The 25453-nt window shown below is 44.4% G+C and overlaps 1 protein-coding gene across 4 annotated transcripts in view; it reads right to left on the bottom strand.

Annotated features, from left to right (window-relative positions):
- The window catches only part of SPECC1 (sperm antigen with calponin homology and coiled-coil domains 1), a 74339-nt gene that overhangs the window by 32706 nt on the left and 16180 nt on the right, over positions 1–25453 (bottom strand). For 3 of the 4 annotated variants that reach the window (XM_066333434.1, XM_066333432.1, XM_066333435.1), the window contains exon 4: positions 82–1640. In XM_066333434.1, coding sequence (XP_066189531.1) covers positions 82–1640 — 1559 coding nt within the window. Of the gene's footprint in view, positions 1–81; positions 1641–19705; positions 19826–25453 lie in introns of those variants that run through there. The other variant, XM_066333433.1, reaches the window with a different exon arrangement.

Genomic DNA, 25453 nt, shown 5'->3' with positions numbered 1-25453 from the left:
GGCCCAACAATAATGTAAAGACCAACCTATTTATGAAAGGACAGAAACAACCACTTTATTTTAGAGCTGTTAGTGTTTTACCTTAGAGAGCAGCCCCTGAATGTGCTTCAGTTCACTGTTTGCCTTCAGCAGCTCTTGTTTCAGCTCAGTGCAAGAGGCTTCTAACTGAGCCTTTTCTGCATGGGCTACTTTGAGCATCTCCTGCACCTCAGAGTTGTCAGAGGTGCAGCCCATCACGTTGATTTCTGCAGCCTTTTGTTTCTCATTCTCCAGCTGAGTTTTGAGAGAGCCATTGTCGATTTTCAGACCTTCCAAGGCAATTTTACAGTCCTCCAGACTTTTTGTCACTGTGCTGTTGCTCTGCTGCTCCACTTCTAAAAGTTTAAGGAGCTTCTCATTTTCTTCTCTCAGGCTTTTTATCACTTGCTGGGCATCCTGATGCTCCCTTTCTAAGCTTCTCAAGCTGCTGGTTAACTGTTGCTGAATGTTGAGCAGCTTCTCTCTTTCAAATTGTGCTTTTTCAAGAACTTCTGCACATTTCTGTTCCAGTTCGAGGACCTTCCCCTCTTGAGCTTCATTCTTGGATCTCTCTTGGAGGAGAGTCATGAGCTTCTCATTTTCCTGGCTCAGCTGCTCGGCTCTATCTCTGTGCTGACGGAAGGAAGTCTCCAGGAGAGCTTTCTCTTCCACCAGCTTCTCATTTTCTGTTGTCAGCTCCTGCACCATTTGCTGCTGATCTGACAGCTCCTGCAAAGTGGCCTGCAGCTCTTCTGCTGTGCTGTGGTGGTTCTCCTCCATCTTCTGTATTCTCTCCGTAAGTGACGCGACGGAGAGGTCGCTGATGTTGTTTGGAGAACTCCCTGCAGTGGAGCATTTGGAGCCTTTGAGGTGGTTGCTGCTGGTGGATGCTGGCCTGGAAGGCACATCTGCTATGTGCTCGAAGTCGGATGCGTCGGGTGACAGGGAGGCTTTGGTGACATCGCTGCTGGAAGAACTGGAATTGCGCAGGGCAGCGCCGTTCACATGCTGCCTGTGCTCCTCGGCCTCAGCCCTCGACACGGGCTTGGATGGGCTTCCAAAACTCGACTCTTGGGTGGTTGGGGTTGGGAGGCTGCTGTCGCCTCCACTGCTCGTGGTTGTGTCTGAGAGAGGGGAGTTCTCCAGATAAAGCAGTTTCTCTTTCAAAGCACGGTTTTCTTCTCCCAGGCTAGCGAGCTCTTTTTGGAAAGTCCTGTTTTTCTCCTGAAGGGTCCTTATTAACGGATCTATGTCAACAGGTGATACTGTTTCTAAATTTTGGTTAGAAGCACCCATTCCTTCAGCATTGAGTGACCCTTTCTCTTTGCATTTCTTCAACTCACAACGAAGTTTGGTGATTTCTGAATCTTTTGTCTTTGCTTCTGCCAGGAGTTCTTTAACCTGAGATTCCAGAACAGCCTTGTCACCAGCTTCATTCTCTTGCTTGGACTTGTTGGTGGGGCGCACGTGCTTGGTAGGAGTTGGTGCAGCAGAAGAGGTGGGGCTGGGCTGTGTTTTCCTGGTGTTGGCTTGACCACGCAGCACAGCTCTCTCCCTGGACACGGCTGAGGACAACTCCCGGGGTGCTGGGATCCCTGTGCGCTTCGCAGCCGAAACTGCTCCTTGAGGAACAAGGGATGAAGGAAATTTGAGTTAGTGCATAAAGAAAACAAGTTTCACAACAACAATGCTGGAGCCCAGAGCGGTCCTGGGAAAAAAAAAAACACCTGAGTGTTTGAATAGGTTTAGTCATGACTGACTGTGCGGATTCATGTTTCAAAGGCTTGTATTATTCTGCATTTCTTCCTTTCCCATCCCCTGCAAAGCAACACAGCCTGGTAAACTTTCTCCCAGTGTAATAATATAATACATAAATGCTGCAATACATGAGCTACAACCCCCTATAAATTATACTGATGTAAAGATATAAAGATAATTATTTGAAAGTAAAAGTTCTTCACACTTCTTTGTAAAGGGCTGTATCTAATCCTACTGATTTCTGGGGAAATGTTCAGTAACTTCAGAAGATATTGTCTTTGAAAAAAAATGTATTTTTATCACACATAAAACTGTTTGCATTATACTCTATTTAAGTAGATCATCAAAAAAGGAAGACCGAAACATTTATGCTGAGCACAGATTCAGTGAAATATAAAACTCTTCTGGAACTCCCAACACTAAGGCAATTGTGTTGCTGCAGCTTCTTGCAGAGATGGATGAGAGATTTTCCATGTTCTAAATTCCCATCCTCTTATGGAAGAGGAACAAAAGGAGGTTAGAGAGTTGATGCTGTTCTGTTCAATTGTTGGTTGGGTTTTCTCCCCACCAACCAACAACGCAAACATTATGTGATTATGAGGGAAATGAAGTTTATGAGTTGTTGGTTTTCATCTTTCAAAGCTCTCTTGAAGTACAGGAGCCCAGTCACTGAAGAAGCAATAAGAGACATTTGAACCATGGAAGCTGGTTAAAGAAAAGAAGCGGGTTCAAATGGAAAGTATGACATGCCACTACAACTGACAACACCGTGAATTTATGAAAATCCTCCTGAAAATTCAAGACCTTAGTCAAATGAAAAGCCCCAAATTACAGGACCATAAAGTGTGGGGATAGAGCACAATGAGGAGATGTTGTCCAATGTAGCCACATAAACAGGATGCAAGAGTGAGTTATGCAAACAGAAAGGGCTAGTGAGCCAGTGTTGGCAATGAAAACAACTTCCAGAAGGACTCTGGGGGGAAATCCTAGAAAGAATTTCCATCTCCCCGCATTCAGGAGGCTCTTTGCCGACACACATGTGCAGCATTCACAGAAAACCAAAGAGCACTAAGAGCAAAGGGGAGCAGCCTCCCTGCCTTACACCTCCTCACCGTCCCGGTGCAGGGCACGGAAGGGTTAACACGAACACCAGCCCGTTTGCTCAGCATCTCTTTTGAAGAATGCACTGGGTTTATAAAGCCCACACAAACAGGAGCCCCTCCTCTTTCCCCCCAAACACACACACTCTGCAGCAGCACAATAAACACCCCGAGACAAAGAGCAGCTGAAGAAAAGCCCCCTGAAGCCGGCGCAGCGCTGGCAGGAGAGCACAGAGAGCCTCTGTCATGGCAGGGGCACGGTGAGGCCAGACACAAAGGCTCCAGTGTTTTTGGGAAGAGATACAGGGACAGCCAGGCCCACACAGCAAAATTCAGTCACCTACAGCTGGAGGGGACAGCGGGATCTCCGGAGGAAAGCACCAGGAGAGCGGAGCCGGGAATTGTCCCTGTCAGAGCCGGAGGCTCCGGATCATGGATCTTCCCATCCCGACCGCCAGGACCTGGCACCTCCAAAACCTGCTGGCAGCGAGCTCAGCACATCAGCACAGCTCGTGGTGTCCACGCAGCCAACACCAGGAGATACAGGACAGAAGGAAAACTGAAAGCACCGTGATGTGATGTGACTTCCAGCCCAGAAATCCCAACTCGGCACAGCCCCTTCCTGCTCAGAGAGAGGCACAGGTGAATCCCAGGTGGGAAAGCACCTGAATGTATCCTGACGGTGGAGTAGGATGAGTGTCCAGCACACAGAAGCAGCTTTCACACAAGCTGTAAGCACACTACAAGAGGTAAAATCTACATTACAAATTATCAGAGATGTTCTTGAATGGACCCTAAGGGGTGATTTAAAGCCTTCTATATGTACTGGGCTTTTAGTCGATCTGAAAGGGTTTCCTACCTTCCACATAAAATTTTATGACAAAAGCAAGTGCTCTGAAAAACTTTTTTAATGCCCAAACCAGTTGAATAACATGACTGTCAACCGGTCAGTACATGACTAAGCAGTATTCTATAAATAGTGGGTGGTATTCTGTATGTAGCAAGAAATAATGAGGCAATTACACATTAGTACGAATTGCTTGGCACTAAGGAAACCACCTTTTCCTAGGAGATAGGCTGCACTTCTAGTGATGCCATCATGTTTCTAACACCAGATGACAACTGCAACATGATCCTGAGCAATGGAGGACATATACATATGGATAACAATTAATGATATTTAACTGGGATTATCTGTACTCCACCAGTTTGCCAACCAGTGCAGGCTTTGAGCTTACTCAATGTGCCTCGTGTGTTTTGCAAGACTCCACGCTCTGCTGACTTGTTCTGTCATAAATCACAAAGCATTTGCTATCCATCAATAACCATTAACCAAGTTGGGTTTTTTTCACGATGTAGAGACTTGCATATTTTCCTCACTCCACTCCCTGCAAGCACCACACGTTACTAAAAAGTCACAAGGAGCCCAGGAAAAAAAAACCCACAAAAACTCTAAGTGCATATGTTGATCACAAAACATCAAATGAAGTATGAACACGACTTTAAAGTCCATTTTATGGGCAGCCTCCCTCTGAATGACCTTGGAATTGGGCAGCGTGGTGGCTGGCAGTGCCTGTCAATGCCACAGCCCGAGGCTCCAGAGGCAGGAACTGCACTGAGGGCTGTGCAAATACCCCTGGTGACCTGATTAACTGGCCCCCAGTCTGTGATGGGATGTGGGAGACTCCAGACAGACACATGCCTCCCAGGCTGCTCCATCCCATCCAGCCCTGATTTATGCTGCTGCTTTCAGTGGCTGGAATCAGGCAGAACCTCATTGCCTGGCAAGCGCTGCTGGTTTTGAGCAGGGGAGAGAAAAACAACTGAACCTCAGTGGAGGTCACCTCATCACTGTGCTCCTCACCCGGGTGCCCAGTAAAAACTTCTCCATTTTCAGCTGTAGTTTTTAAGTGTGAGGCATTAAACCATAACAACAGATAGAACTACTAATTCTCCAAGTGCTTTAAAATCAACAGCTGTTTCACTCAAATCCTCTGAAACACATAATGAAGTTTAAGCTACAGGACAGGGAAGCAGAGAGAAATGAAACACCTCATCCAAGGTCACAGTAAATCAGGATTAGGACCAGGGTTCTTACCCTGCTGTGCAGCTTTCCATGCACCACTTGCTGCCAGGGAGCACCTCCTGACTTCCCACTGGGGTCAAAAGCCAAAGTATCACTTTAATGAGATAAAAGTTGGCCCCGATGATCTTTTGACATTTTAATCCCCTTTCCAACAACTACAACGTTTCTCACAGAAGCATCAGGATTACTGCTCAGTTTTTCCACATTATGATCTATTTCTGATCTGGGCTCTCAGCATCTTCCATAGGGACATCCATAACCAGGAGAAAACGGACTATGGAATGGAGGAAAACATTTCCCAACCCTCCAAAGTGAAACACACAGGATTGCAGTTCAGAAGTAACATCCAGGCAGCAGAGACAATGTAATTACAGTGGTACCAGGGTAAGGGGAAGTGGGAGGCAAACATTCTACTAGTCACAGAGGGACACGTGTGACATTATGGAATAAAGATTCAATACATTTCTGTGCCTTTACATTCCATGTGCTCAGAGATAGCACATATCACTGCAGTAAAGCACCAGCCTTGAATTTACATTTATTTTACTTGACTCTTAATTGTATTAACAGTTCAAACACCTGCTTCCCCAGTCCCAGAGCAGAGGAATAATCTCACTTGGGAAGTGACAATATTTGACTACATAAACACCCTCAAAAATGTTCTAATTTCTGCCTTGAATCTATTTTTTAGAACTGGAGTCAATAAGAAATTATTTGCCTCTGGCCTTTGTTCCATTTGTGTCCCACAACCTGCCCTTTTCTTAATCCTTCCCTCCATCAACATATTAATAACCCAAAGGTTAATGCCGTGGCCTTCTGCTGTTCCACAATGGAGTTAAGAGGGAATGTTCCATTTAGTACCTTATTCCCCAATTTTAATCCTGTCATCTCTTAAGCAAACAACAATAAAAACACATTTTCTCCTTCAGCATATTCAAAATTCTCTGTCAGCAATTCACTGTCCCATAGTTTCAGTATGTACTAAGCCTCCTGCACGCAGAGCCCATGGCTGTAACTTAAGCACTGATCACCGAGTCATCTCACAAAGCATTTCAGTCATGTAAGACTAAAGCATGGAGACAGATGCAGCTTTGGTGTGATGTCTTTAAACAATGGATACCTTATTTGAATTGCAAGGGCAGGATAACTAACAGGAAATAAAAGAAAGCTATTCATAGCACTCTGCAATGTTCCAGTCATACATTTCAGAAAGGCAAACTGTTGCCTGCAGACAAGTTTGTCCTCTCACGAGGGATGCTCCAGCTCTCTCATTCCAGCTCCTGCTCTTGCAACAGATCAGCAATTTCACTGTCCCGTGTCTATCATCCCTAAATCCACCTCAGAAGGGACAGAGCAACAAGAGATGGGAAGAAGAAATTAAGGACTAACTCACAGCCTCTCTGGCAACAGCAGACTGGGGTTCTTCTGTCATTCTGAAATTCTGTTCTCACATGTCAAGATGCTTTAATAAAATTTCCCATCTGAACAGAACTCCTGAGCCTCAGATACAAAGTGATTCTTTGAGGAAAAGGTCAGTATAAATCAAGTGGGCTGGAAGCATTTAGCACCATGGCTAAGTAAAGGGAATATTAACAACCCACGCTTGTACAGCAAATAAAAAGAATTATTAAACCACCCCACACAATTTTATTGTACTCTAGCACTTGTGGTTTAGCTGAAATATGTCCTTCTTATCAATCCTGGCTTTTAGCTCATCCTCTGGCTGTGACTTCAGTAGATCCTGGACTCAAGAGCACTTCCTGAGGCTTGGCCGGGATGTGCTGAGGATCCAGAGCAGCACAGGAACACACAGCGACAGCCAGGCAGGTACCCTGTGCTCAGCCCTGCCTGGGAGAGGTTCTGGCACCACTTTTGGTTTCTCAGTAAAACAAACCTGGGTCACGGGAGTATCTTAATTTCACCTGGTTTACGTCACATGGTCTAGGACACCAAAATACAGCTGTCTAGTGCCATTTCAGATGGCCTTTAGGTATATTTAAAATACCTACACTGCACTCAAAGATTTGGCAGCACCTGTAGGAGGTTTGTCCCTTGCTCCAGAGGCAGGCAGAGCAACTGGGATGGCTGAAGACACCTTAAGTGCCACCAGACATTGAACTGAAGAGTCAAACTTTCTTCACAGATTTACAAACCAATGTTAGAAAGCAGATAACAACAGAACTAACATTAATAACATTCAGAATTCCTCCAGTACCCAAGTACCCTTTAGCTGATTTCCAGCTCCACAACAAACAATTGAACACAATGGATTAATACGAGATTCATGACATCATCGATGTGAATTTAGTCACAGCCAAGTCACAAAAGCTGGCATTAGCTCGGAGTCACCACACTCTCCATTGACTCACTGAGATAAAGCAGCACATGTTACAGGGAGCCTGGACATGTTTCTGACTTCTTTTGTCAGCTCAGAGTAAAGTTTTCGAGAAGCTAATTAACTTGGTGTTTAAAATCCATTTTTCAAAAGCGGATAAGGCACTAAGACCTCAAAGCTTAACTGAACACCCAGGGGACTCGGCAGATCCCTTTCACCCTGTTCCAGCATTGATCCTGAGATTGATACCGAGACTGATTAGGAGTCAGCAGGGATGTCCTTTGGGAAATGGTGACTGTACAGCACAGAGGAAGGATTGCTGCACACTTGACTCCTTTAAAGTACTTTTTCATTAAAAGGTTTCAGCACACATCTGTTTTATTGAAACACCCAATTTTCTCCTGCTTTTCCCCCCCCTCTTTGTTTAAAGCAAATGAAACAGTTAAAAAACAACTTCCCTGCTGACCAGAGATCTTCTGATATCCTAATTAACAGGAAACACATTGACATATTTCACGGTGGCACGAGGAAAAGCAAACATTGAGAAGTAATGCAGATATAACGCAGTACCTGCACTGCTGGGCTACTTCAGACAAAACCCCAGCACGTTCTGCCACACTCCTTAATGCCCCTATCCTTAAACCCTTGGGAATGGTAGGACAGCTGGGTAACAAACACTGATGGCATGCACAGAACTAAATTAAGCCATGAGGAAGATTTGAATCAGTCCTGAGAGCTTCTTGGGAGCTGAAATGTGAGTGGGACTGGATGCAAAAGGCTGGATTTTCAAAGAGATGCAGGTGGTGAGACACCACCCAGCACCTTACTGATGTTTTCAAAACTGCTTGAGCTGTTTAGAACTTCATCTTTGAGAGTGAAATGGCTGAAACGTCTGTTCCACCACCAGCTTAGGCAAAAGTCAGGATGAAGAATGACACTATTGTGCTGTGGCAAAGTGTCACGGCTTGATCTGCTTGGTACACAAAGGGAATGTCAAATGCTGTCAGCATTCTTCCATGACAACAGCACTGGATACTCCTCTGAATAATCCTCACAAACTCAGAGGAGCACACCGTTTTCCATCCCTTTTAGGGCTGTCCTACAGAAAGATAATTCTCTCTGCTACCTGGTTTTTATACAGCAGCAAACAAAGCAAAGCAAGGCTTGGCCAGTCGTGCTTCTTCCGAATTAATCAGACTGTTTGCAGAGTGTTAGTCATAGAGCCAACACCTTCACAGGTCAGCAACTCCTTGGGAAGGTTCACTTGTACTCCACCTAGCTTTTTAAAAAAGACAAGGAGATGGGTCCAGAACAACAAATGTGGTTTTGATAATCCAGCACTAATTATATATTGAAGCTTCTGCTCCAGTAGGGCCTTTTACTCACTTAGCAAATACAGACTAAGGGTAATTAAAACATTAGCTTTTTCTCTGAATCATTTTAATGGCCTGTTGGACTGTCTGGCCTCCCTGATTGCATTGTCTGTGCAACAGGCACCATATGCAACAGGAGGAAAGGGCTAAAAAGCTTAATGTAAAGATTTTGATCTATGTAACCACCATGGAGAGTATAGGGAAGAGACTCAGATACTGATATTTGAGATAGAGGACAAGAGTAAGAGACCAAAGAGAAATAAAAATTATATTACAAAGTACTGGGGAACAACAGATGACTGTACTGAAAAGCTACACCAGCAAAGAAAAAGAAAAAAGCAGCAATAAGCATCTTGATCTGAGTAATTCCTAATTTAAGACTACAGAGACCCCTGACATTTGAGCTGAACACTTGGTAAAGGTTCGCTGACTTTTTTAGTAAGAAATATGAGTGTAGAGATCTTGGAGTGCAAAAAGCACACAAGAAAATGCGCTTTTGGTAACTTAAAGACTAAATCATGACAAAACTACTTGTTTTGGTTTAGATCTGCAGATGAACTATTGGTAGGAAATTCTTTTCCAGGGTGGCCACCAGACGAGACTCTCCCACGGCAGGAATGTAACCCAGTAGTAGAGGCGACCTTATAGTTGAAGCATCTCCATTTAGTTGAAATTTTAGCATCTAAACAAGTACTCAGAATCTAGAAAAGACGCCAGTAAGTTTTATGGTGGCTTTAAAGGAGAAAATATCTGCTGCACAATTAAGGAACGATCACACACATTTTATTTTCACCTGATCAATAACTCTATCATCTTGTCCTTGCACAGAAAGTCACATTTAACTCTTTCAGAAAAGTGTTAAAATGAAAATAGAACAAGATCAAGTCTATTCGGTATCTGGTGGTTCCAAGCTCAGCACAGTCACAAGGACTGAATTTCAAGTTCACTTTGTCACAGCTCAATTCTATTACAGTGGAAACAAGGTCGCATTCAGAAGGTAAATGAGACCAGATCTGATCAAAACCCTGTTCACAAAGTCTCATTGTGAATTTCAGCTGACTTTCTCTGCTCTTTATGGGCCTGTTCACAGACAATTCCTCTCTGAATAACAGCAAGAGTAGTTAAAATCTCTTTACCCTCAGAGTCCACACAAAAGAGTCCCTCTGAACATTTCTGATGCTGTTTACTCGAGTTTCCTGAAAGTTTTTAAACTGGAAAAGCTCAAGCCTGGATATCCCTGTTTAGACTAAAAATTTTAACCCCAGAAATACAAAAGCAGTGCAGGCTCTACCATCAGAGGCAACTTTTGCTCCCAAATCTCAGGACCAAAGATACATCAGCAAAGTGACCAGACTGAGCTGAGAGACAAGAACTGCTCTGTGCATGTCCAGCCTTGGCTCCCACAAACACAAACTTCACTTTCTAATCTGCTCAAATTCAAGGAGCACCCAAAGGGCTCCACTGTTCCACAAGGCTCTGGGCACCAAGAGAATCACGAGGTGCTGCTGTGTCCACCCCCAAAATGAGGGACACAAACCCCACGGAATTACCAACGTGGGGTGGAATTTACCCCTGAGCTGCTCTGGATTTCTGGAGTACCCAGCAACCTGGCATAACAAACACTGAGCCATCCAAAGCAAATGTTCAGGGAAACTCTATATCCTGCACTTGCTGGAATATCCCTATGGTAAACTCAACACTACTTTCTTTGGAACTGTTAATACCACTGGGCCTGCCAAAAACTTTAGTCACCTCCAAGTTTTAGCCCTTGTCTACCCCCCACAAAAGAATGACTAAAACTTCCAATGTGTAGCATTATCTCAAAATTAATCTGGTGAAAGTTGCAAAACTAGAGAATTCTCCCTTTTTCAAATGAAGTATCCCTGCTTGAGGGTTTTAATGCAAATTTGTAATTTCCACAACCATCACAGCCTCATTGTTAAAAAACACATAATTTTTATATTCCTTAAGCGGGGGCTTTACTTGTGACATTAGCACACCAAAATTATTGGGATTTCTCTGTACTATTGACACTTCCTGATTTTGTTTGTTCTGGAACGTTTCCTGCCTATGCACCTGTAAAAACAAGACAGGATGAGGCATAATCATCTCATACCTACAGTTAAATCAATTTTAAGCCAAACTCTATTTTGTGAAGGAAGACAAAATCACTGCTGTTTCACTGAAATGAGGCATTTTTTGTTTGATCTGGTTGGTAAGTTTGGAGTTTCCTTTGTTTTGCTACCTGTTAGATGTGAGGCTTCTGCTTTCCAACAGGTTTTTAGCAACTGCTGTGGGGAATATTCCCCAGAATGTGCTGTTCAGAAAAAGCAGGGATTTGCTTGAAGATAAAGCAGAGAAATAATTCACCAATTCACCAACTATGGCTGTACTAGGAATATTCCTGAGCTAAATCACCACTAGCTACACTAAGAATCCGAGGCTTTTCCTTGATTCTAGCTTGCAGACAATTCTCCTCATCTCAGAAAGGAGCTTCCCAGCTAATGTAACCCAGAAGTCCTTTACTCAGCCATTGCTGGGTTAACAATGCTGATAAAACAGCTGTATTTCCATTTCTGGAAAATACAATCATAATGGATAAAATACCAGTGTTGAGTGTTTTGAGAAGTACAGGAAATTAAAAAGCAAACAAAACTAACCAAGCCTAAATCTAACCCTACCAACTCACTGAACAGTGGCTGTCAGTAGATGTGTTCCTCCATGCACAGTGGTTGTCACAACCGAATGTGATCTGTGGCTCAAGTTAATGGAGTTTCCTAAAACCTCCTGGTCCAAGAATCCAATTGGAAGGAACAGTGAGAACCCTGCTCCTTCCAGACATGTCAGGTGCTGTGGTTCACTCCTCTAACCAACAAAATCTGACATCTCTCCACAAGCACAAAGGATAACCAAACAGACTATAAGAGGGGAAATGCTGAATATCTGACATTTTCACAGTAGCAGGGTAATTTCCTCAGCCTGTTTAACTGTTCAGAGGCCAGGCTATGGATTGAATCATGGAACTGACCATGATACCTGCACGGGGCTTTATCACCCTCCTTCTGCCTCCTTTGTAAAGGTGGATCCTGCTCTGATTCCTTGTCCTCCCCACTGAAGGAGCAGAGCCATCACGGAGGAAAAGAAGCCGAAAATGCCTCTCTAAACCCTGCTGTGGGGTAGTTTATGTCAGGAATCCACGATACCAGCCCTGCAGTGCAGGAATGCTGCCCCACACTTGGCTGAAAGAGCAGCACTGACCGAGCGAAAAGAACTTCTTTCCTCACAAATTCCCAAACCCTGCTAATCCAGAAGGGCAGGGGGAAAAGGGATCAAAAATGGAAACATGAAAGGAGATTCCTCTTCCTGCCTAAAAGGGCAGAACTTAAAAGCTAGAAGCTTTCTTTAAAATTGTTTGCTTAATGCTTAATAACCAGTTTGCATTGCCCTGGTGTTACAACTGCCTTTTGTTTACTGAGATGTGATGGCCACATAATAAACCCAGTTTTATTATCATTTCCAGCCTGCTTCTGTGGGGGGGTGCAGAAAGAACTCCGATTTAGTCTCCACAACTCATCCAGAGCTTCAGCTCAGCCAAGCACAGAGCTAAGGGAGCTGGAACAGCAATACTGGGAACTGGGCTGAAATCAACACAGGATGAGACACATCAGGAAAAGAAATGAGACAGAAGGGGAAAGGAGAAAGCTCATAACATAATGAGATGTTTATCTATAAAACATTGCCCACTTCAAAGCAGGAAGAGCTTCAACTCCTTGGTTTAAAAAAAAAAAAAAAAAAGAGCTTTTAATTAAAAGATCAGTCAAAGATTTTCCACAGTCAAGCAGCCTCAAAGAAACTATGTGTGGAGGAGGCTGAGAGTAATTCTTAACATGATCAGTCCATTCTTCAAACTCAACAAGGTTTTATGAAAGCATTTCTCAAGACCTAGAAGATAAGGATTGTGGAAATATCCTCAGTCCCTCAAAGAGGGGCTGTTCCCTTCTGACACCTCCACCCTCATCAGCTTTTGCTCTGGAAAAACACATTCACAGCTCTGTGCCTCCCACCTCGTGGCAAAACAGATTGTAATCCTAGGATGCATGGCTTTGGGTTAAACAAAATTACTGCCATGGACTTTAGGAGGCCTGACTTGAATTATTTCTGTGTGTTGCTCTAGTCAGCTGAAACCAGCCTGTACTGAGCACACAACCTTCCATTAGGCAAAGGTTTTAAAGCCTTTGAAGGTTTAAATGAATTGTACCACTTTTCTGGAACACTCTTTCCATTCAAGGAATGTTTCCAGACGGGGATGGACACGACACCACCACCTTATCCCCTCCCAGCATTACAGCTGACACTACGTGCTCTGGGGAACAAGACTATGAACCACTTTCCCTTCAGTCACAGAATTTTTTAACGCTTTTTCTTTTCTGAAAAAAACCCCAGGATTTTGACAATTTAGCCTTCAATAAGAAAAATGCAACATGTTCTCTACAGGCTACACTTTAGCAACTATTTCACATTACTGCAGATAGACAACAGCAGGGCTATTTCACTCTGGAGGAGCTTTCAGAGCAGAGAATACCAGTCCTGGAATGACTCCTGTTCATGGAATCTCATCCCCACTTACCAGCTGTTAATTATGACTAACAAGCCTCATGCTGAGTTGGTTCTGTTCTGCACAAGCACAGGGAATTACCTCTGTTTTATTTCAGGAATCATAAGCATTTTTGTCTATGAGAGTAAGTATTCAGTTATACTTTTGAAGGTCTTTCCCGTATTGCAGAGCAGAGAACTCAGCTCCTGCCAACAAATTTATCATTATCCACACCCTTGTGGAAACAACTCCTATAAAAGGGATTATATGAGCATAATTATTTGGTATCATATCACAAGGATTTCTACATCTTCAGTTTAAATGCTGCAATGGCAAAATGCAGAAAACCTTTAGGGTGTGAAAAATACAAAAGAATATCCTCCAGATGTAGGGAAGGAGCCACCACTGCATTCTACATATTTCAGACTGATTAAAACAGATTTCTATCCTTAGTATAGGCTGAGATTTCTTAATTCAGTTGGGGAAGAAAGAAAAGTCATCCAACATAAGTAAAACGTGTCAGAGGATTAACTGCACCCTGTCCCTAAAGCCATTTTCATTCCATACATTAATAAATATGATTTCATTGAAGTTGCTGGTAAAATTCTTACTTGCCTGAGTAGCAATGATTTTTAACACTTAGCACCAAAGCATCCATCAGCACAGGAATGTGAGGGGAACCTAACTCTGCTCATGGGATATGGACACATTTGCTTTGCTCCTAACAGTTTTCCTAAGCAACTGAATAAATTCCAACCAACATACAAAGCCTACAGAGCTGGTAACAAATGGAAAATCTATGTCCCTGTTTCAGCCAACACATCCCCTACACATGCTCAGAACTAAACCCTGCAAACTGATGTTAGCCCTGTGCTTTCCCAGGAGTGCATTTTTCCAGTGATGAATATCAAATTTGCCTGTAAGAACTTCAAATGTAAATTCTGCTGCTGATAAAAATATAGAGCTTGTTAGCTGTGTGCTCCAGAGCCTGATGAAAAGGGCAGGAAGCTGCAGCTCTGATGTAATTTACAGCCCGAGAGAACCGACCGACGATCACACAGACACAAGGGCAGAGTGCTCTGCCTCAGAACATGCAATCCATATCTATTGATGCTGGTGGAAAAACATTGCATGAAATATAATAGATGGAACATTCCAAAGAGATCTGTGAACACATGCCTGCTTTGGATTATAGGAAGAAAAAAGCTGATGCGTGGAAAATGGAACAGCGCCTATTACCATCATCAGAGATCTCAGTTTTAGATCATCTTCAATCATCATGCTCAAACTGCAAATAATGAAAATATCAAATATTTGTTCATCTTCTACTGTCAGTCTGTGAGAATCACAGAAAAATCAAATTAAGCTCTCCTCAAGCAATGCAGTACAAACAAAATCAGAGAAGTACGCTTGCCTCAGTTTTACAATCTCATGTTTTGAAAGCTACAGTCCCTGTGGAAATGAGATTTGATGAAGAGTAAATTAGTAGAACTGGGGAGGAATTGAAAAGAGGAAAAAATAAGATAGATTACTTTGCTGAAATACTGGTAGAAGGTCCAGAACACAGGACTGCTTCCAAATAAACTTCTCAGTATCTCCAGGGCTCTGGCAGCTTTCAGTGGGAAGACCAAGGGCCAATACTTGCCCAAATTTCTTTGGCCAGCTTTACAACTTAAGGAACTTGAAGGGCCAAACACAGCCCAAACAAAAAGACCCAAGCTTCTCTTTTTCCCCAAGGCCAGCATTATTCCCTTCTTCTTTCACCCTTTTCCCTCTTTCAAGTCATTTAATGCTGTGTCAGAACAACACAATCACAACCATCCCCTGGCTGTTTCCTTGTCACTCTGCAGCTGTCAAGCACATTAACTAAACTAATGAGACAATCCTCAAGAAAATCAGCTTTTACATTTGCTATCATGTTAGATCAATCACTGTTAGGTCCTAAAACACCACCAGCACTGGGGCAAAAGCACAGTCCAGAGCTCTGGACCCACAGGGCAAGTTCTTGCTGACCAGCTCATTCAGCAGGATTCCCAGAAGCTCCCTGCCTTCATCCAAAAATGGCTTTGTTTTGCTGATGGAAATTAATCTCACACAAAATGCATAAACCACATCCTGCTGCCTGCCATGCCCTAAAAGTTCTTCTTGTAAAAGCTGTCATCCTGCCCATGGAGAAAGCACTCCCACTCAGCACATCCTCCCAGGCCAGGCAGAAAACTGCTGGGAAGGCCCTGTGCTACAGGAGATCTTATTGATGATCATTTCCATTAATTTAGCATTCATTAGTCTTTCAACTTGGAATCAGGGGACCTCAAATTATCACTTAATTCGGCCTCAGATAATTCCAGAGGTAAGTTACTCATGCATGACTAAATTCCAGGTCAGTCCAGACTGTGACAGTGTCTGGCTGTTCCTGTTTCACTGGCCTGGGAGCAGAGGAGACACTGCCACTGACTGATGTGTTTGTCAGTCCTTCTGAAATGATTTAATCGTGTCAGTCCCATCAAGTCACCTCACGAGACCAATCAACAGAGCTGGCCCTCACTGGCCTTGGAAGAAAAGCTCAAGTCAAGTAAAAATTACTCTCCAGGGGAAAATAAACTTCTTCAATACCAGTTTAATCAGCAGTGTGTTACTACTCTGAAAAATGAGAGCATTTCTAAACCCCCCATGCAAGAATGACTTGTGGGAGGAAGAGGTGACTAAGGAATTAAACTATCCAGTGGAGAGCAAACTGTGGTTTGTTGGCTCCACTGGGAACAAAAGGTCTGTGGCTCGCTGCCCGAGCTCCAAGAGGACATGACTTGCTGTCGGTATTTCCATGAAAGCTGTTATGTGATTCATTAGCTTTGCTGGCCCCTCTCCCCTCCCTCCCTTCCCCCCACACCATCATTAAACTCATCTGGTCTCTTGAGCTCTTCCTTGGCAGAAATGGTGTTCTGACATCCAACAGAGTTAAAATGAACGGATCCCGGGTTTGGGAGAAAGGGAGAGAGGCAGATGAGGGAGACTAAAGAGAGCGCCCACAAAAGGTCTGACTACACACCCTGAAATGACAAGAACATGTATTTCTACAACAGCATTTATCTTCAAAGTCTCCTATGTTTTACACTGAAAAATCCCTTCCTCAAACTCAAATGAAGCCACCCCTGGGCCAGGACAAAACAGACATAAGAAAGCAGATCAATACTGACTCAGTGCATGCACTGACACTTGATATTCTCATCCAAGCCATGTAAGCATGTTTTACAAATAAACACAATCCCAAAAAAAGCCTAACCCTTGGATAACCCCACCCGTCACCTTGTTCCAACACGAGAAGTTAACAGTTCCCATTCAAGCGATTCTTTCACAGAAGTTTTTGTGGATATTGAGTCATTTTTTCCCACCTCTTCCCAAAGATATTCATCATCCATCACCTGCAGATGTTCAGAGGATAAACAACCCCCCCATCACCGTGTCAACCAGTGTCAAAGAACGTCAGTGCTCCTCTTCAGAAATAACAGGAGGCCTCTCTGTTTCCAAGGCAAACTATGTTTGAAAGGCTTTCTCCCAATAAACACAGTGCACTGGATAACTCTGGATTCTTCCCTACAACTCCCAGGAAATGTTTCAGCTATTCCACAGGTGCTCTGGCCTCTGTTTGTATACACTCCTTCCTTTAGCTTGGGCAGCCAGTTTCAAAAGCAGAAAACTAATTCTACTGACAAACTGCTGCAATATTCACTCACATTTCACATCATTTTCTGTACTACTTTATAGGTGTTTTCATTGTAAAACCTTCACTTGTTTTAAAAATATGACTATTCAGTGCACTGGGTTATAGCAGGAAAACCAACCACTTGCAAGGAGCAGAGTTTTGGCAAAGTGATGCAAACTTGGGTCACACACCACAAAGTTCTCACAAATTATTGTAAAAGCTGTTTAAGTTATAAATTAGAAGCTAGGAAAAGCCTATAGAATTTAATGTTATTACAAGCAATCCTCTTAAATCCTTGTTAGACACTCTTAGGAAGACAGAGATTAATTTGAGATGATACTGGGCTGTTAGAGTCTTGTCTTCTGTTCAGAACATTCCCATCAGACACCAGCAGTGAATTTCTTTCCTCTGTCTTCTCCTTGCCACAGTCCCTTGCTCAGTCAGTCCCAGTTCTTTGGTTCTCCTGTATTACTGGGTTAACTTTCAGCTGCTCAGCTTGGAAGCAATAATTTCCTTCCTGTTCCTGGACAGCACTACCCAGCCCACCCAGAATTTACACTTAATAGGAAAACTCATTAAAGTACATAACACTCTCCTAAATACGTGAAAATAAGTATTTTGCTTGAAATGATAACCTATATCATAACAGGATCAGACTTTAGTGCCCACTGACACCGAGAGGAGGAACAAAGCTGCCCCTGGTACCTCAAGATGGTAAGTTTGGGGTGAAAGACATAGAGATGAGCCATAAGATGCCCATAAAGTTTCCTAAGAAGCAAGACAAACAAGATGACCCTGAATGTCATGCTCAGGGAAACAAGTCAAATTGGTTGTCTGTCACTAAAGCTGGCTCATGAGCTGGATCAATAAAGTAATCCATTCCTGGGGTGCAGCCTGGTTATTTCCAAACACGAGCTTACGAGTACCACAGTTGTTCGAGATGTTCGTGTTCCTGGATGAGAGCTGAATTAAGTTCACTCAAGCAGAAACAAAACTCAGAGATACTATGAGGTATCACGTTCTGATGTGAGAAGCAGGTTTTTGCACCCTAGCTGTCAAAAACACAAACTCTGAGTTCCAAAGCCAGAGCTCTCTCACACAATAAGGAATATGTTGTCAGAATTCTCTTTTCTTTTTGTCACTAGGAAAGTTCCTACCTCTTTTTCGTGGTTAAACACTGGAGTTTTGAACACATAGTTCAATACAAAACACTGTTTTTCAGTCCTTCTCATACCTTACAAACAATGAGGACTTTCAAACAAGACCCACTACAGCCTACACTTACTGAGAATAGTTTAGAAACTGCTTAGGTGCAACAGAAGTATAACTCTTTCCTCTTCAATAAAAAAAAAAAATCAAGAGAAAACAAAGGATGAAAGAGATTTTTCAAACCCACAAGGGGTCTGCACACTCATTTATCATCTGTGTTAACAGCAATAAGCTGTTCAAATGGCCCTGCAAAATCAGAGTCTCTTTGCTCCAACTGATCAGAAGTCGGCAGTGTATCTCCCAGGGCCATTATCCAGCTCTCCCTTAATTTATTATCAATACTACCCCTCCTAAATGACACCTTTAGCTCCAGGAAAACTTCGCTGTCTGGCAGTGGCCAGCAGATTTCAGGGGCTGGGGATGTAGGCAGCCATACGCTTCGGCCTAAAGTTTCACTTTCCCTTAGGGCAGCATTTCTTCTGGTGACTGGATACTGGCAGCTTTTGTGTTCTTCATTAGGCCGGTGATTAACATAGTGCTAGAGAGTTCTCACTACACCTCACTGCTGTTCCAGCACTCGCTGGCACATCTATTGTGAGATCCCTGAGCAGCAATGCAGCCCTGGCTAACAATACCAGAGATCAGGTACATTCGTATTTGCTCTTAAAACAATACCTACATATCTGCTCCAAGTCATAGAAACCCCTGATCAAGCAAGAACAACTTTAATGGGAATTTGTGAATGAAATTCCCATGGCAACAGCAAGAAACAGACTGCCAGGAAATACAACTGATTGCGGTTTTATGTGTGTTAGAAGGTTCTAAATTCGGAAAGAAACTGAGAAATAAGCAGCAGAAATTCGTGGACCTACGGGGTTCCCCCCTCTTTCAGAAACAAGCAAAATAAATTAGAAGGCAACCAGAGCGGCACTACGGCATCAGGAACAAATTAGCCGCCGTGCTGGTGAACGGTGCAGACATTTGGCACACGGGGAATGCGATCTACCTGATACCAGCTCTCAGCTTTCTATGAAATCTGCTCCTGATTAACATGCAGAGCACTACACTTCTGAAAGGACAATGGTGGGAGACCTTCCACAAAGGCATCATTTTAAATTCTAAGGCCTGGAAAATTTCAGGCCTCAGGCCACGAACAATGGTGAAGGCTAACACAGCCAAGCTGCAGATCCTGACAAGTTTTATGTACATCACTACGTTGGCTTTGTAACTTTTTTAGCTGCATCATGCAGACTATGCAAAAGGGAAAAAAAAAATAAAAAATCCCTCAGCGAACAGGGTCCCTCCCTTGCAGACATTCTGTTCCAAAGGATTCCTTTCAGAAAAGCTCCCCTAAGGACGGTGCTGTGGTCTCAGGTAGGGAACGGCGATACGGAGCATTCAGAAGGCGAACATCAGCAGTGTCGCCAGCAGGCTGTCCCCGCCACCATTCACCGTGACACCAGCCCTGTGCCGGCTCAGCGGGAGCCCCGAGAACAAAACGCCCTCCCCGCGGTGCCGCCGCCCGCACACACCTTGCTCGTGCTCCTCGGCTCTGCCCGGCTGGTTGCCCATCTCCTCCGGCGGCGCGGCTCCTCCCCGGCTCCTTCAGGCCGCCGGCGCCCCGCTCATGCCCGGTGCCAGCGCGGGGCCGCCTGTCCTCCGGCCGGGCTGTGCCTCGGCGGCTCCGGCGGCCAGCGGCAGCGCTCCTCAGCTGCTGGCGGCCGAGCCGCGCTGCGGCCCCCGCCGAGGCGGCTGCGGCGCCGCCTCCTCCCTCATCGCAACCCCGCTGCCGGCCGGGCTGGGCACCGAGCGAGCGGGGCAGCGCCGGGGACACCCAGCGGCGACCGCGGGAGCTGCAGCGCTCCGGCCGGGCCGCGGGCTCCGGGAGGGAGCGGTGTCCCCGGGCTCCCCGGGAGGGAGCGGTGCCCCCCGGGCTCCCCGGGAGGGAGCGGTGCTCCTCGGGATCCCCGGGAGGGAGCGGTGCTCCTCGGGATCCCGGGAGGGAGCGGTGACCCCCGGGCTCCCCGGAGGGAGCGGTGCCCCCGGGATCCCGGGAGGGAGCGGTGCCCCGGGAGGGAGCGGTGCCCCCCGGGCTCCCCGGGAGGGAGCGGTGTCCCCCGGGCTCCCCGGGAGGGAGCGGTGCTTCCCGGGATCCCCGGGAGGGAGCGGTGCCCCCCGGGCTCCCCGGGAGGGAGCGGTGTCCCCCGGGCTCCCCGGGAGGGAGCGGTGCTTCCCGGGCTCCCCGGGAGGGAGCGGTGCCCCCCGGGCTCCCCGGGAGGGAGCGGTGCCCCGGGATGGAGCGGTGCCCCCCGGGCTCGGAACAGCCGTGGCGGACAGCGGAGAAGAGCAGAGAGCCCGATCCGGGCGATGTACCAGGGTATTTCTAAGCAAAACGCTGAAACGCGGCTAGGGGCGAAGGAGGGCACAGGGACCCTCGGCAGAGATCTGAGCAGCCAAATGCCTCAAAGCAAAGCCAACGTTAATTTTCCCCCGGTTCCACCACCCGAAGCAAGTTTACCAGGGAACAAACAGACGTTGCCCGCTGATCCAACTACACTGCTGAGCACAGCACTGACATGTCTGGGCAAGGGCTGCTCATAGCCGTCACAAAAATGAGGGACCCAATTTCGGAAACGCTCAGCATCTCGTGAAAATATAGATACCCAAAGGATGCTGAAATGGAGACTGGACTCCGCTGGAAACCTGACCGTGATTGTGAGCATGAGCCCTTTCTGACAAGTCCCATCTATCAGATCTGTTCTGATATCCTCTGGGGCTATTCCCGGGTCAGCCGAGCACTCCCAGCTGCTCTCAGCTTCCACCGCTGCTGAGAACAGCACAGCAGGCTCAATTCTCTATTACATTAAACAATACACAAGATCCAGTGAATACCATTAAAATCTATTTGTCTTTATTGAAAGTAAGGATGTGGGGGTTTATTCCTAGAAGTCTATTATAGTGATTTCCAAATTTGCCCTTATGCTAATAAAACAGCAATCAAACCTGACAGCCACTACTACATCTAGACCTGCAGCCACCAACTCGAGCAGATTTCACACCATATCTCTATCATCAATATTTCTGCCTGTGACTGGCACTGCAAGTGCAGCTGCATAGGACAGGTCCACTCAGAGCCTGGCCAACTGCCCATCTTTCCAAAAAATCAAGATGCTCCACACCCATGGAGCCCTGATGTACGTAGGAAACAAGGATACTGAACGACTCCAGTGATCAGTTTCCATTGTGTGGATAATTAACAGAATCCTCTAAAGTCTTGATTTCAACAAGAGGGTTAAAAACAAATTCAGAAATAATAAACTACTGTGTCTCCTAGGCTCAAAACAGCCTGAAAATAAAGCGTGGAGAATTCATCTATATAGTTGTGAATCCACTGCTTCATATAAAGTACCTGGAGACCTTTCAGTATGATAGAAGCAGAATTTTGCTAATATTTCAGTATAATAGGACGAGTTCATTGTCAGTCTTAAGCTTTCCATTGTTCTTCCTCTGACACTTTATAGATGAAGTGAAAAGTTTTCATACAGCTGTCTATAGCTGGATGACATTAAACAACTCCTGTCTACTTCTGTCTTATGACATGTCAAACACAAAGCACTTTGTTTAATGAATAAGCCATCAAAGTTCTATAAAAAGGATCAGTGATAAAGAAAGAATGCACTAAAAGTCATCTTATGATCTATTAAGTTTTGCATCTAACTATGGTGGGTACTCAGCCTGCCCTTTCCAAGGTACAGATGCAACCTTCTTCCAAGTGATGTTGAAATGCATCTCCCACAGAGATTTTCTTCCATGATAGACTAAAGAGTGACTTCTGCTTTTCTTCAACAGGACTCACCTGAAGGGCTGCATTAGCTGTGAGAGTCTGTTGGGCTGATAAATCCTGAAGCTGAGCATTTATTACTTCATCACCTGCTTTCTATTTCTGTAATCACAAAAGGGAATAGTGTAATAAGGTCCCAGTGCAGGGTTGGTGCAAGCCTGCAGTAATTATAAAATGTAATCACTGACTCAGAGCAAACACACCTGAAATCTGAGCACTGTAGGAGAGCCAGGACTGGAAGAACCTATCTGTTATTTTTGACAGTGGCACGAAACGTAAGTCAGAACATTCTAACACCATGATAGGGAGAATGATGTCAGGCCAAAGACATCTAGCCCTGGTCCATAATGAAAGGTAAAGCAATTAATAAATTTTTAAATACAGCTCCAGCCTGAGCAGAAGGCATGGATAAGAGATGACTGCTTATGGAGCTTGCAGCTCAAGTTGAGGAAAAACAAAAAGGAGTAACAGCAAGCATGACATGGGGACCAGGTAACAAATTACAACAGATGCATGGCTAAATCTTTAGGCAACTATTTGTTATGTGAACATTTTACTTTACTTTCCCTTCCTCTTCAGTAACAAAGGTATAAAAATGAATGAATTTCAGCTCTACAAAGCAGATTAGCTGGTCTCTTCCTAAGCATGAAGCTTGACTCATCCCCTTGCTCTTTGTTGAACTGCCAATAAAACTTCACAAACACTCCTTTCCTATAGAGTGAGAATGGGAATTAATTACTGAAGGTGTGACAGACATAATTCTTTCAACTCTCTAGTCAAATGACAGGACTTGCTTGCCAGGCATAAATTTCTTTGCATCCTACTCATAACATAGTAAATGAATGAGTGTAATTTCTGTTCAAATTGGAATCCATGCTCATGACAGTGAGCGTGAAGATGCCACCAAATCTCAGACTTGCAGTAGCCAGGTATCTGACAGTGTCTCCAGAAGGATGAGGTCTAAAGAAGTTACAGATACTGATGCTGGACTAAACTGAATAGGCCACACTCCCCTTTCTCCATTAATGCTAAAGATTTTACGAGCACCTACATACAGTACATAAGTAGAAGGGAAAATAAATCTTCAGAATCTGTCTATCATTCCCAGTAGTGGACCCCAAAGGATTAGGACTATAACATCTAGAGCTGAATCCCAGATGAACAAAGGCTTCTTTTAAACATGCTAGACACAATTTTTTTGTAGTGAAGATCCTTGGTGAGGTCACAGTTCATGGCACAGGACCCATCTGAGATGGAGCTGTCTATGCCTCCCTTGGTCTACAGTATTAAAATCTAACGTAAGCCAAAAGCTGCTGAAAAAAAAAACCAAAAAAAAAAAGTGGAAAAAAAAATGCTACAAGGAATGCCAAGCCCTCCCCTGATCTGCATACTTGTCAGACCAGGCCAGCTTTGCGTTCCTTTCCTTCTCCCTCCCATTCTTTAAGTGCAAACACAATGGCCCTCTGCCAAGGCATTCTGGCTGCAATACATTTAGACCCAGAGAATTTGTGTTAAGGATCATTTCTCTTCAAACCAGCTGAAGGAAAGCTGATAATTAACCTAGGGCAGGTAGTCAGAGCAAGGTTGTGTTGACTTTGCTGAACAATCTCAGCAAGGAAGCTGACAAGAAATGAAAACAACCCGGGAGATCCTAAATTTGTGCTTTTCCTGGAGCATCCAGGCATGCTCCCCTCTCTGTTTAGGCGTCCCTAGGAAGGCTTTTGGGATCACCACAGCTCCCTTACAGCTGTAATGAATCCTCCCTATACATATTGGCTTGAGCCAATTAACTGTCAACAATTTAATGAGTTAAGTCATTACAGCCTTCAAGATTCAGCATTTCAGTATCCCTACCACACACTGAATCCTCTTAACTGGCTCAGGTCCCAGAGGGGCTCACGTGTGCCACCAAAGTCATTCTCAGGGGAATACACAGAGAAAAGGGTCTCTTTCACAGGTGGTTTTAACAAATACAGAATCTCAGAATGTGTTAATAGAGATTCAGCACAGGAAATGTAAATTCTGCAGTGGATTAGGACAGCAAGAAAACTGAAAAAGGTGCATTCTGCAGACAGTGTTGTCAGCAGAAGTTAATTCCCACTTGTTTAATAATGCAAGATGACTGCAGCCAGCCTGTGAATGCCTCTCAAAAAGCCTGTTATCCATAACAGGATCAGGTATCAGAAATCCAACCAGACAGCCTCTAAATGCATTGGTCTCACTACACTGCCAGTTATCAAAGAGGACAAAGCTCCCTGAAGAACAGTCATGTGAAGCAGCCTCCATTCCCAGCCATTCCAGGATGCACAACTATCCGTGGCTTACAGAAGGAGAGAGCAAAACTTCAAAGAACATGAAAAATAACAATATACAGAAACATTTTCAGCAAAGGCATCAGCAATCAACAACTGTATTTGCAGGCTCTGGCAAGAAAAAAAAAATCCTTGTAGAGAAAAAAGTAAGAGAAACTTGACAAGTAGCGGCCATAACCTAAATCTGGAATGCCAGATTTGATCTCCCTCAAATCTTGAGTTTTCCCTTCAGAGGATAGTGGGTAAAATAGTCTAAACTGGTGCTGAAACTCTGACTATTTGACACCTGGGGAAATCACACACAGAGGAAATATTTTACTAAGGAATGCCAGGGAGGCTCAGGTTCGTATTTGTAGCAATATGTTAAACATCCTTGCAGGTATTTATAGGCGTGTGAAGATCTCAATATTCATACCCAGCTGCACGGTGAGCTCTGGATGTAAATGCAGACACATTTTCATTGCTTTGCATGTTAAATTCCTGCTGCACTTCTTGCCAGTTTGAATGGCAGACTGACAAAGCAATATTTTGAGTCTTCCTTTCGTTTTTATACCATTTTTAAAGCTAGATTCTCTTTGTAAGAAAGAATAATTATGCAAGAGCTGTGTCTTGTACCTGGAAGGGGGAGCAAAATTCAAGTGGCTTTCCAGATGAGGAAGCTTATTTACAGCTCCTGGGAAAGCCCAAATGAGCTCAGCCATTTGGTTGCAGTGGAGCCTGGTGGAACAGAACATACCGATCTCATTAGTGTCCCTCACACTTGGCACTATCGTTCACAAGAAAAATGAGACAGTAACAAGCCTGAATGCAAAGTGCAGCAACCTCTCCCAAACCTATAGCAGTGCTTTGATGTGACAGATCACAAAAAGCAGGCGCTGTCAAAAGCTGATGTATGGCAGAGTAAAAGGGCCCCAAGGTCAGAGAGCTGTCCTTCAATAGAAATCACTTTCCTTTTTCCTGTCCTAATTGGGGTGCATTAGCATCTTATGAACTACTAGATTGTCAGTTAGGGTGGTTTTTTTTTATTTTTTCCAAGGAATTTTTTTTCTTTTTTAAAGAAAGCTTTTATTTAAAAGATACTTCCTTGGATTTTCTGACCACGGAGGGACAACTTCTGGTCTGGATTA

Source organism: Sylvia atricapilla, chromosome 20, assembly GCF_009819655.1.
Source record: "Sylvia atricapilla isolate bSylAtr1 chromosome 20, bSylAtr1.pri, whole genome shotgun sequence".
Classification (NCBI taxonomy): Eukaryota; Metazoa; Chordata; class Aves; order Passeriformes; family Sylviidae; genus Sylvia; species Sylvia atricapilla.
The sequence above is the reverse complement of the archived record's forward strand: the minus strand, read 5'-3'. Positions and strand labels throughout refer to the sequence as shown.